Raw genomic sequence first — 13,070 nt, 5'->3', positions numbered from 1 at the left:
ATACATGCACACAGAAAATCCCAACAGAAGGTGTTCATGATCATACATTTAGAATCAACTGTTGGGATATTAGGTCTCATCAATTGGGACCACTGGCTTGACTCTCTTAACTTGCTAGACTGTTTGGATTGATAATGTTGTCAACAAGATGAAGGTATTTCTGTTTAGTCCGGAGGAAGCAGACACTCATAGAGTCATATGTCATTAGGAGGTTATCATAATACAATGGGGAATTCAGTCGTTTTCTTTTGGGATAGTTATTACGAGAATTTGATATGGGCGTCATATGAAAGGGGGTAATAGTTTATAATTTGTATTGTAGCTTGGAATAGAGCCATTGGAAACTTAAGATGTATTCATTATTCGGGTTCCTTATCTTATATTATACAAAAAAAAAATCATTGTTGTAACATAAAAAAAAGGTTATGATATTATGACACGACGGCTATCAACTATTTAGGGGAGATCCCAATTCTGCATTCATTTCTCAATCAATTGTACCCTTGGTTAAATGTAACACAAATAAATATTCCGTCCACAATGTTGAGTTTAATCTAAATAGATAACAAATGTGTATACTTACAGAAGATCTATGTCCATGCATGGGTTGGTGTCCAGCGCTCTACTGACAGCATGGACTACCTGTACATCTAATGAGGTTTAGGATAAACCCCCCGGTCACCTCATGTGGGAGGAGCCACCAGACCAATCCCAGAGCCACCTGGGATCGCTGCCAATGTCATTGGATGGCGTGAGACATGTATTTTAATTTCCTGGCCACTACTGCAGCATGCTACATGTGTCCATGGACACTAAAAGTAGGCTACCCTTTGGTCAAATCAGTGACACGTTGTTGTGATCGGCCATGCTTTTGTCATGTCGTTAAGCTGTGGCCCCCGCGAGGTCAGAGGATTTGGATGGATTTAGGCTGTGTTGATTCAGCCACGCACTGAAGATACGAAATACAGTTAAAGCGGTGGTCATGTGATGTCCCAGACCCCAAAGTTTTCTTAAGAGAAGAAAACTGACATAATGTATTATCGGTCATGCCGACTGGAGATATCATTGCATGAATAACACAGAAATGGATTTATTAAGTACTGATTTATCAAATGATTTGTCATTTTTATTTCTCAATAAATTATGTCTTAAAATAATTATGTGATAACACAATATCATTAAAATCATTAAATTAGCCTGTTAAGTCATACAATTACCCTATATTTGTATATACATTAAATGTATGTTGTTAAATAATAGAACCATAATTTTCCTCAGCTTTAATTTTGGTAACAACTATTATTTACCACTAGATGGCGTCCTATTTTGTTGTTGAATTCTACGACAGAGAAATACTTAGCATGCTTAGTAACTTGGCATGGGAGCAATAATGACGTCTCCCTGCTGCAAGCACGTCGTTGTATGCAAAACTATCGTAGTAATAGCGTCTCTCTCTGTCCCTATTTCTGTCTGTCTGTCTGTCTGTCTGTCTGTCTGTCTGTCTGTCTGTCTGTCTGTCTGTCTGTCTGTCTGTCTGTCTGTCTGTTTGTCTGTCTGTCTCTCTCTCTTCTCTCCCTCTCTCACCCTCCCTCTCTCTCGCTCTCCCTTTTTCGCTGTGTGTCTGTCTCTATCTCTCTCCCTGTCTTTCCTTCACTCCTTCAATCCTCTCTTGCACACACACACACACACACACACACACACACAGACACACACACACACACACACACAGGCTCTGTATAGTAGACACCCTGCCCTACATCACCCTGCTCCACAAGTTGCAAAAATAGAGCACAAATATTTGACGACCAATCTCGACCCATGGTCTCAAGGACATTTGTTTGTTTTAGTATTTCTGCAAATAATCACTCTTCACCACCCATCCGCAATCATTGCGTTTGTTAAGTTAATTCGAAAATGGTTTTAAATGCTGTTCCTAACATGGGATGAGCTGGTCGGCTTTTGATCGAAGGCAGCAGCCCTTAAATCCAATGCTGGATGTTTAAATGCCACACCCTCCTGGCTTTACACTGGGCCTGTGACGCAACGGTCCAGCATTCTGAAGTCACTGACCACAGCTCACTGTTGCGCTCACATCATGGTTCATGTTACATGTGATTCAGGAGAGAGATATAGAGAGGGGGGGAGATAGATAGAGAGATATAGAGAGGGAGGGAGAGAGAATGAGCTCTGTCTGAACTATGTTGGAAAAGAGCCATGGCGGTTAACAATATAGAAAGGTCTTTATTTGGTTAGAGATGTTGGATATAAACATAAGATTTAATGGAAAAAGATAGGAACATGATAGATCAACGGTTAGATTAAAGGTGTAGTGTGTACAATTTAGTGGCATCTAGAGATGAGGTTACAGCTTGTGAATATTACATGACATTTCCGTTCCACTAGATGCCGCTGAATTCTACACACTACACCTTTAATATATTATTGGAATAGTTAATATATTACATTTATTGATATATTCTTACATTAACCCACAATGGTATTATATTTAATATAATTACCAGTTAGGCAAGGCAAGGCAAGGCAACTTTATTTATATAGCACTTTTCATACACAAGGCAGACTCAAAGTGCTTCACATATAAACATTGTCATACAATAAAATAAAATAATGGATAAGTAAAAGAAACATATGCAAATAAATTAGTAAAATAGAAAGTTAAAAAGGCATTTTAGTAATAAAATAGAAAATAAAGGCAAAGTTAAAAAAAGCTTTTTAGAAAGTGCAATGTATTTAAGATTTAACAGAAAGCTAAAGCAAAGATAAAAGTCTTCAGTCTTGTTTTAAAGGTGCTCAGAGTTGGGGCAAGTCTTAAATCCTCAGGGAGTTTATTCCAGCTATTTTTTGCATAGTAACTAAATCCTGCTTTCCCATGTTTCGTGTTTACTCTGGGGATAATTAACAGATTGGTCTCAGAAGATCTTAGTGGTCTAGAAGGCTTATGCAGTGGAAGCATATCAGTTAAATATTTTTAAATAATAATATAAATCCCTACATGTTTACCCTACCCTAAACCATGTAGGGATTTATAGGTTAGCAACATGATTTTAAAATCCATTATCTGACCTACAGGAAGCCAATGTAACGATTTAAGAATTGGTGTAATATGTTCAAATTTGTTGGTCTTTGTTAGAACTCCAGCAGCACATTCTGAACAAGCTGAAGCTTCCTCAGAGTTTGTTTTGGGAGACCTGTAAGGAGACCATTGCAGTAATTAAGCTTACTAGTGATAAAGGCATGTACAAGTTTTTGTAAGTCTTCGGTGGACATGAGCCCTCTAAGTCTTGCTACATTTTTAAGGTGATAATATGCAGATTTTGTAACTGACTTGATGTGACTGTCGAAATGTAAATCTGAATCCATGATAACCCCTAGATTTCTGGCTTTGTTTAAGGTTTTCAGGGACAGTGAGTGAAGGTGTTGGGTTACTTTAAGCCTTTCCGTTTTAGCACCAAATACAATTTACCAAGTTACCAAGTTTTGCAAAAAAAAAATGCTTGCAGTTCTTTTACTAGCCCATACATTTTGTGTTTTTTTGTACAAAGTATTATGTATGCAAAGTATTTTTTTCCCCATAAAACATTCAGTGTATACATGTCAAGTTTCCTTCTATGGAGCAAACTGCAGCACAGGAATATCTGTATGACTCCTGGAAACATTTAAAGATATTAATAGAAACATTAAGTAGCTGATCCCTTTATACATACTGTCTAATACATTTGAATAGACCGTCTTATTAACTGAAAACGACACAACACATTACTGTGATTTAAATAAAGACCTAATTCTGTCAACAACGCGAGGGTGTGTTGTTTGCTGTTCTTACAAAGCCGTTTTTAAGCTCAATCGAACACCAAAAACAAACTAGGCTGATGGCGCCATCTCTGGTACTGAAAGATATTATTTATTGCAACAGTCTGCGTGCGGTGACGGACCAACCGACACGCAAATAATAATCCAAATGAGCGTTATTTTAGAAGTGAGGGCGGGACTCTACGGGCCATTGGTTGAGCAGCGAGAGATAGGGACTTAGTTTCGATAGAGTGATATCTGTTGCCGTGACTTGTTTCAGATATTGCTTCGTCATAATTTTGTCAAAAACTAATTTGAGCCTCCATGTTAATGTAATTATTCTCGTGGGATGGGGATAGGAATTATGAGACCGGAAATTGCATTGTGGTGGACCGGGATAACACCATAATTATGGTCCTATCTCAGAATAGTCGCACTAGGACCCAGAGGCTGGAGACGAGAGAGGCTGTGAACAACGAAAGCACGACAAGTTGAGGCACACCTGTGTAAACCAGAACAACAGAGCAGTGCAAAAGCGGGGCATTACTGTGAAGGGATTTTGTAATGAGCTGCTATTGTGGTCACCAGGATCGATTGCCAGGGCGTTGTGATGGATATTAACGTTACCGAACTCACAACAACAACAACTGCAACAACAACGTAGGACATAATATGTGGATCATTTATGGACGTGGGCTTACTTAAGTTTACCTAAAGTGAATCAATGTAACGTTATCGCTGTAATACCGATTAATATGACACAGTAAACGGGTTTGAAATTAATGAAGAACGGTGTTACTACGATGAATGACGTACGAACAGCGTTAGCATATACCGGGTAAACAATCAAAACATGAGCCAAAGTGCTTGTTTACGAGAAGTAACGTGATACAAGGAAGACGAAGATCCTATCACGAATCTTTCAATCAAACCGGTGCATTTCTGCGGTCAGAAGAAGTTCCCAATATGCGATAAGTGCGTCGTATAACCCTATCACCCCATCCCATCAGCCATGGAGGACCACGACCCAATCGAAATGGAGACGCCAGACGTGGCCGAACAATCCGAGCACGATGGTGCCTCAATGGAAAACGGAGTCATGCTGGTGGTCAATCACAGTCGCATCAAGCCCCCGTTCAGCGTGGTGCTGGCCACATTGCTGTACTGTGCCGAGTTCATCACTGCCTCGGTGATGTGTAGCATGTACCACAAGACCGAGGACACCATCTGGCTGGGCTTCACGATCTCGTTCGTGTTAGTGCCCGCTGTCTTGATTCAGATGGCGCTGACGTTCTTCCATCGAGACCTGGGAAGAGATCGTCCCTTGGTGCTCTTCTTGCATCTCCTCCTCCTGGGGCCTGTGGTTAGGTATGTATAGCCACGAAGGCGTATGTCCCCACCACGTCCACCACTAATTTCCACTGGGCATGAACCCAGTCCATTGCAATGCAGTGCACCTTATTGACCTTGTTAAAACCATACAACCCCTATATAACCTACCCACTCAGATAGGGTAAATCAGATAGGTAAATACCAATCTAAATGTATTATTATATTCATTCAGATATAGTAACTGAAATGGGAGTAGCCTATGCAAAGTGCTCCCAGTCCATAACCTGTTGGATAAATATTGAGTCACCACTCCTATGTAGCAATTGGTGGAGAGACTAATCCTTGCCCTTTGTGCTGATCTTTGATTTGGCAGGCTTTATAACCGATATAGACTTTACTGTTCAAGGAAGTGCTGGGTGTGGTTATTCAATGCAAACAATTATGATGTGTTGTTCTGCTGTTTCTAACTAAGAAGATTCAGTTTGAGTTAAACCTTTTTGATATATTTGTTCATAGTCAAATTAAAACACAGACAAACACACACACTTTTTGATGGTACTATCGCAAAGATAGTACTACGTTTAGAAAAATACTATGTTTCAGGCAATTCGAACATGTTTATTTGCATTCAGAGGGTCTCTGAAGCTCCAGAGTGGTAAGCCTGTCGGGCGTGAGGCCAGGGTCGATTATAGCTCTGCTTCTATAATTACACAGTAGCTAGATGTTGAGGTCAACGCCCCCCCCCCCCCCCCCCCCCAGACAGGAAGCCTGTCACACAATGTTAGTCGAACCGGGTAGTGACGTAGTTCGATGACCTGTTTAGTTTTACAGATGTTTGATTGGTTTGAGGATATACTGTGCAGGCCTCCATTTTAAAATACTTTTGATTGAGATGCCCTTAAGAGCTGAGCAGAGACAATAACATCAAAAAACTAAGAGACAAGAGCTGACTTGCAAGATATTGCGCTTTATTTAATTTAGATTCTCATGATTTCTTTTCCTCTTTTTGTTTTTTTTCTACTGGTAGCTTTCCTGTTGATCATGGGGATGAGGTCATTGCCTGTAATATATTCTGGCTAGTGTCTAGAAGATGATCCAATTTGGCCACAGCATATGTTATCAATGGCTGATTGCTTCACAGGCGGATGTCTCCTGAGCAGAGCAAATAACATTGCTTTTTTTTAACCCGAGTATTTTTCTTTGTTCACAAATGTCTCAGTACTCCTCGGTTCATTTACTGAGCTAGCTTTCCCTTTGCTTCCCTTACGATCCCCCTTGTACTGGCATGGAAGTGTTGATTTGGTTACGATTTGTTTGTTGATTCTCTTCAATGTAGAGCACTGGGAGTGAGGCATGGGGCAGAGCTAGGTGGTGCCTTCGGTCAAAACGGGTCATGACTTGTTCTCTCAGGAGTAGGATACCGGATTGACAAGGCAGGGGGGGACACTAGCTACCAAATGGCAAACCACATATTACTGCTTTAGTCTCGGCTTGCAGAGATGAAGTAGTATAATTAGAACTGACAATGGATTTGTCTCTTACCTTAAAAAAAGAAAAGTGCACTTTTACAAGTTTTAGTTGAAAGCCCCTCTACGGATTTAAGAGTTTGATGCAAGTCTATAGCAAACGGGTTATTCAATTCAAAGGAGGATATTCCAAATGATTAACATTTCACGACCCAGACGATTATACTTTATTACTGTATGCGGGATTGATAGTTGAGGGGCTAGGGTGTGTGACTCCGAGCCTAAAGAGCATGTGCTTGAATCCCGATACCCTCATCTTATTATACTACAGCATTACTTTAGTGGCTGCACCTTGTTTTTACTGTTTGCACAGTATCTGTTGCTTGATACATGTTTGCTCACTGTCTTATTTGTTTGACTGTCTGCCCCTCGGCCTCGACACATTCCTATGCATCTGCTCGTATGAGCAATAATGGTACTCTAATCGCAGGCATCGTTGATCAAACGCCCTCACCCAGTGTCATGCAAGTTGTTTGGGTGTAATAATGGCTTGTTGTCGAAATGGTAAAGGATGTTTGCTACTGTGCCAGTTGTACGAGATGATTTTGCACCATGTGTACTTTGTTATAGCATCTGTGTTTTCTGAATTCAGTGCAGACACATACTGAGATTCTGCTATGACAGCATCTTGTCGGTCTCATTTTAGAGTGCATTGAATGCTTTCCCATATTGATCTGTTCGCCTGGCCTCCGAATTGTGTTTTTATTTTTTCTTCAGAGGGTAATTTCACCTCATAAGCACTAACGCACGATCAGAAATCCACGTTGGGTACACTCAGCATAGCTAGATCCTCATTCTTGCCCAGTTTCCTTGAAAGATAATAGGCAGTGAATCATTCTTATGATCATCCTCCCTTATATTATTGTGCAGTACAGTACAACACAATAACAACCCCAAGCATGGGATACTTATCACTCTGACTATGTTGCATATCAACATATTTATGAAGCTTACAGACTATTCTATTATGCCTCCAAACTTGGTTGATAAGATTAGTGTCTTGTTTCCTCGGAACGGTGCGTTCGTGGAGGTTTTTTTGTGATTCAGCGTATGCTCTCCAGGTTCCCAGTGCAGGGAAAGGGTCCACCAAGTGACAGCTGAAATAACACGAACTGAAAATGGCTGACGGCTGAGTCTGAACTTTGAATGTCAGCAGTATGACGGCTGAGCTGTTGGCAACTGGGATAGCATGAGGGACCCACTATGTCCAAACTTGGATCCGCGGCTTGTTGGAAGAGACAGATAACATTCCAGAACTGTTCTGTTACTTCTAGTGTTGGGTTGGGGAATCCACACGGGCTGTGCACGGTTACAAAGAACAGCTGCTCTTAAGAAACCTGCACTAAATAAATGAGTTCTCTCTGAATCAAGTCAAAGCCAGAACCATTGGATGGCTTAAAAATTTGTTAATGCTTTTTAGATATGTCAGATGGTGGCATGATAATGAAACAAGACATGCAGAAGTTAGGGGAGAAAGGGAGGAGACAATTTATGAACTCTAACTCTTTTGATGACTACAGCAATGTTCTCTTGATGGTAACAGTCATTACATTCACCTTGTAAGTGAAAATGTAGCCACATCGTGCCTTATTTAGACCCGAACACTGTTCATTCTGTTGAACGTTCGGTTCATTGCCGTTTATTGCCCTCTAGTGGATTTTCACACTCATTCAGTCATTTAGTACAGGGTTCCTCAACCTTTAGGCCCAGTATGCATATTGGAAATATTTTCAGGGTCTGGTATTGGGGGGGCGGGGGGATACAAACCATGCCTGCCTCATCATATCTAATGAACACAGATACTGAAGACCATTTCTCAAGAGTTTTATAAACAGCCAGTAACAGTCTGTGATAGTAACAGTCTGTGATACACAGTCCTAACAACATAGCTCTGATATACTTTGTAAACCTCAAGCCAATACAAACTTAAAAATGAGCTTGTTCATCGTCTGTTAACAGTAAAAGCATAAAACAATATGTTGGTGTTGTTCCTTGCCAAGGAATCATGTATAGAAGTGTAGAACTGGAGAGCCTCTTTGTACACAATCCCCTGCAGACACAGATGCAGAAGAGTTTCCTGAAATATGTGTGTTGTGCACATACTTGTGTTGTGCACAAACTAGAACAACTTGTTTTTCAAGAAATCAAACAATTATTTAACCTACTAAATATGCTCATGGTGTTGCGAATGCTAATGGTGCCGACATATTTAGAGATAACAGCATTGCAGCTTGTAGAAATTCAGACAGGCCACTTTCATTTGTTTTGGGTCAAACCCCTAATTGGATTACTATGCGTTATTTACCGGTGAATATTCAGTTTGAAACTTGAGTCACTTTAAGCCAAACTGATCTTGGTCATTATGACAACATGTCTCCGCACCACCAAATACTTTTATTCTTTATACCAAAGTATATTAAAATATCAAGAACATCTGTATACTGGCTAATGGAGAACTTACTCAAGTACTAGTCCCTGTATTAAAAACCAAAATCAAGAAGGCAATTATATTTTGTGATATGGAAAAAGACAAATCAACCTGCCAAAGTATTTTTTTTTTTAAAGCCACCTGCTGATTTAGAGAAACTTGGTTGTTTTAGCATCACCTCTCAACAGACACTTGGACCAGCTCCACTGCTAATTTGTATAAGGCATAATGATGGGCAGAGATGCTAATCACATGTGGTCAGGGTTGAAGTTTGCTGCTCTCACAGCACACAATTGTTTCCAAGGTGTTTGATCCTAAGCTCTTTAGATTTCCCCTCTCCGGAAATGCAAGCTAAACAAGTAGCCATACTATGGGGTTACTTGTCCAAACAGATGGATAGATCGATTTTCCCTACTGTAATGTTATACATGAATTCTGCGGTGTGTGTGGTCATCATTTCATCCAGTCACTAAACATTCTCCACATTCTGACTTACAATGCACGCGAGTTATCTGCACACTTTTCTGCTCGAGCTGAAATATGAAAAGTGATAGTGTGCTGCTGCCCCCCTCTGGGTCAAAATATACATCCTACCCAAGCCTCTCTAACCCTGCTCTCTTCTCTATCGCGACCCCAGGTGCCTGGAAGCGCTGGTGGTCTACTACAAGGCCGGGAAGAAAGAGGAGCCCTACGTCACCATCTCCAGGAAGATCGGGCTGAAGCGGGGCCAGGACATGCCCATGGAGTGGGAGATCGGACACTCGGAGCGCAAGCTGGCCGCTCACCGCAACGCCTTCAAGCGCACGGCGCTGATCCAGGCCTTCCTGGGCTCCACCCCCCAGCTCACGATGCAGCTCTACGCCACCATCCAGGAGAAGTACTTCCTCCCCACACGGGGTAAGAACCCCCCCGACACCATTGTTAGTCGATAAGAAGCCGCCTTGAGTTTTAATCAGCTTGACTCGTGAAATCGTAGCTGATTGGAAGCAATGACATATGTAAAATGGTGCTATGTTATATTTATATATATGGTGCCCTATAAGGCATCCCCTTGGTTGTAACTCTTTAGCAGTATCCATGCCTAACCTAATAAACAAGACTACCCACAGCTGAATCTGTGGGTAAATCTACTCGTACCTATTTTAAATTCACACATAATTCTAATCTAACTAATTCACAACCATGCTCCAGTTTCTGTTTAAAGAACATTCCAAAGAAACTACAAAAGTCAAGTCATATGTCTTTTTTTTTTACAGCACATCAAGTTCCTCAGAATGGTTGTAAAAGTTTCCTGAGTTTCCTGAGAACGGTGACTCATCATAATTCCTTTTTAGGTGCTGTAATAAAGGGGCACTTGCCAATCAATCCGTCAGAAATGACGATAACCTTGTCGATGGTGTATTCCGCACATACCACTGGGTGTCAGCAGAACCACTGCGTAACAACCCAAGAGAGTGCTAAAAACGACAGCGCTCAGACACTTTGAGGGGAACTGCTCGGTCGTCCTTTTTATTCCATAGTGGGCTTGATTCTCAGAGGGTACAGTGTCTTCTCTAAAGGATCGCTGTGTGTGCGCGCGCGTGTGTGTCTGTGTGTGTGCGTGTGTGTGTGTGTCTGCGTGTGTGCGCGCGCATGCTTTCCTTCCTCCAGTCGCCCTGATGGTCATCACCCTGATCTCCATCACGTACGGCGCCCTGGTTTGCAGCGTGCTCGCCATCCAGATCCGCTACGACAACTACAAGGTGCGGCTGCGCCCGGGCGCCTACGTCTGCATGATCGTCTGGCGGGGCTTGGAGATCGCCACGCGCGTCACGTCCCTGGTGCTGTTCAGCACGGCGCTCACCCACTGGGTGATCCCCGTGGGGCTGGTCAACCTGCTCTTCTTCTTCTTCCTGCCGTGGGCCGAGTTCTGGGCGCGCAAGGGCACGCTCCCCGAGAACGTGGAGAAGAACTTCTCCAAGCTGGGCACCACAGTGGTGCTGTGCATGTTCACGCTGCTCTACGCCTGCATCAACGTCTTCTGCTGGTCGGCCGTGCAGCTGGACCTGAGCCACCGGGAGCTGATCGAGAAGAAGCAGCGTTGGGACCGCCTGGCCGTCTACTACGCCGCCCGCTTCGCCGAGAACTGCCTGCTCATCGGCCTGTGGTACGTCCACAAGTCGGACTTCTACGAGTACGTGTGCGCGCCCATGCTGGTGGTGCAGCTGGTGGTGTGCTACGGCATGGCCGTGCTCTTCATGCTGCTCTTCTACCAGTACTTCCACCCGTGCAAGCGGCTCTTCAAGCACAACGTCCACGACTGCCTGCACTGCGTGTGCTTCAAGGGCCGGGGGCGAGGGCGGAGGCCCGGCGAGCCGCGCAACTCCTACTCCACCAACGCCACCATGGTGCTGGTGCCGGACGAGCTTCCGCCGGACATCACCAGCCGACTGGACAATCGGGAGACAGACATCTTGGACACCATGGAGGCGGCCTGATAAGGACGAAGGCCAGGGTTCAGGCAGGAGGTATTTGGCACGAAAGGACCTTTTATAAACCGTGAAAGGACCTATAGACGGTGGAACGACGCCTAGGGGTGAATGCACATCGGGGGACTTACTGTAAGTTACTTTGCACGATGGAAGTCGATGCAGCTACACCGACCTGTTTTTAAATGGATTTGAGCACGATTTTACTGATGGTGGGTGGTTGGAACGAGGAAGGGGTTGTTCACCGTGGACGTTAGACCTCGAGTCAGAGGAGCCGTGTTGGTCAAACGACTCAGACTATGTTCTCCGGTTTCGTAAACTAGGGTGCCGTCGGACGGGACGCAGAGCGCACCTCTCATTTACCGAAGCAATTATGATCGCCGTGGCACCGGGAGTGCGAGGCGCTCCGAAGAATGTCTTGTGTTGAGTGTTGTGTCGGCGGTGCACAAAGATTACTTTGAGGGCATTTGCTGCTACAGGCCAGGAAGAGGGATCCAGGTGTGTTGGCTTAGGTCCAAGTGGCTCAAGCCTTTAGGACCGGGGGAGGGGGGGTATACCTGTTTCTATTATTTTATTGCATCATTTTTTTTTTTTTTTTAATCCTTTACTTTACATTTGCATTGCGTCCATCACTGAATATGAAGCTTCACCATCAAACCCCCTGATTAAAAAGAAAGGAGACAAGAAAAAGGTCAATCTAAAGTTTACGTTCCGATGCTACTAACTCCTATTTATGAAAAGCAAGGCTTTTTTTAACTTAGGTTTGCCTGATCAGTTTTGCCTTTGCACATGGGTCAATCTCTAAAGTGTTGCCGTGCTTCCTATAAAAGATTTTAACCGAATGAACCATAGAAGACGTGTAGATGAACACTGCTAATACAAATTGTTGCTATGGAGTAAAGCTGTCTTATGTGTATTGGTACGTAGGTAATGCTGTTATTTTTCATGTCTTGATCGTAAGCGTCAGTGCCTTGACCTCTGCTATGTGTAGTCTACTTGAATCTCCAATTAAATAAACTCTGTCTTAACACACACCTCTGGCTCCCATCACAGGATGTTTTTGTGTTGAAGTGCTTCAAAACATCAAAACATCATGCTTCATTTGAAAACCTCAAAACATCCTCCTGATTCCAAACATCATGCTTAACTTGAAACATTCAAAACATCTGAAAATTAAGACGTCTGAATTTGAAACATCATTTGGGAATATTGAACATCAATCTGACTTGAAAACAAATTGCAATCACCATGCGCAACAGAATCCCCCATCGCCATCACTCTCTCTCTCATACACACACACACACACACACACACACACACACACACACACACACACACACACACACACACACACACACACACACACACACACACACACACACACACACACACACACACACACACAGACATCAGAATTGTATACAAAAAGTGGCTATCACCTTGAAACTCAATTCTATGGGAACGCTATTGTTGAACAATAGTGACTCATTTCATATACTCAGGGCT

The 13,070-nt window shown here is 42.9% G+C and overlaps 1 protein-coding gene across 1 annotated transcript; it reads left to right on the top strand.

Moving 5' to 3' along the window:
• The first annotated feature begins 4,326 nt into the window (after positions 1-4,326).
• xkrx (XK related X-linked) lies at positions 4,327-12,587 on the top strand. Its single transcript, XM_079744474.1, has 3 exons — positions 4,327-5,178; positions 9,734-9,993; positions 10,747-12,587. Exons 1-3 carry the CDS (start codon positions 4,823-4,825, stop codon positions 11,571-11,573), a joined length of 1,443 nt encoding a protein of 480 aa, XP_079600600.1. The 5' UTR covers positions 4,327-4,822; the 3' UTR covers positions 11,574-12,587.
• Positions 12,588-13,070: the final 483 nt, after the last annotated feature.

This window comes from Pollachius pollachius (assembly GCF_949987615.1).
Source record: "Pollachius pollachius genome assembly, chromosome: 10".
NCBI classification, from domain to species: Eukaryota; Metazoa; Chordata; class Actinopteri; order Gadiformes; family Gadidae; genus Pollachius; species Pollachius pollachius.
Note: the sequence above shows the minus strand (reverse complement) of the source record. Positions and strands in the feature narration are given on the sequence as shown.

Coding starts and splice junctions, on each gene's coding strand:
- xkrx (XM_079744474.1), top strand. CDS start 4,823: ATGGAGGACCACGACCCAATCGAAATGGAGACGCCAGACGTGGCCGAA. Junction 5,179..9,733: donor CTCCTGGGGCCTGTGGTTAG/GTATGTATAGCC, acceptor TCGCGACCCCAG/GTGCCTGGAAGCGCTGGTGG. Junction 9,994..10,746: donor GTACTTCCTCCCCACACGGG/GTAAGAACCCCC, acceptor TCCTTCCTCCAG/TCGCCCTGATGGTCATCACC.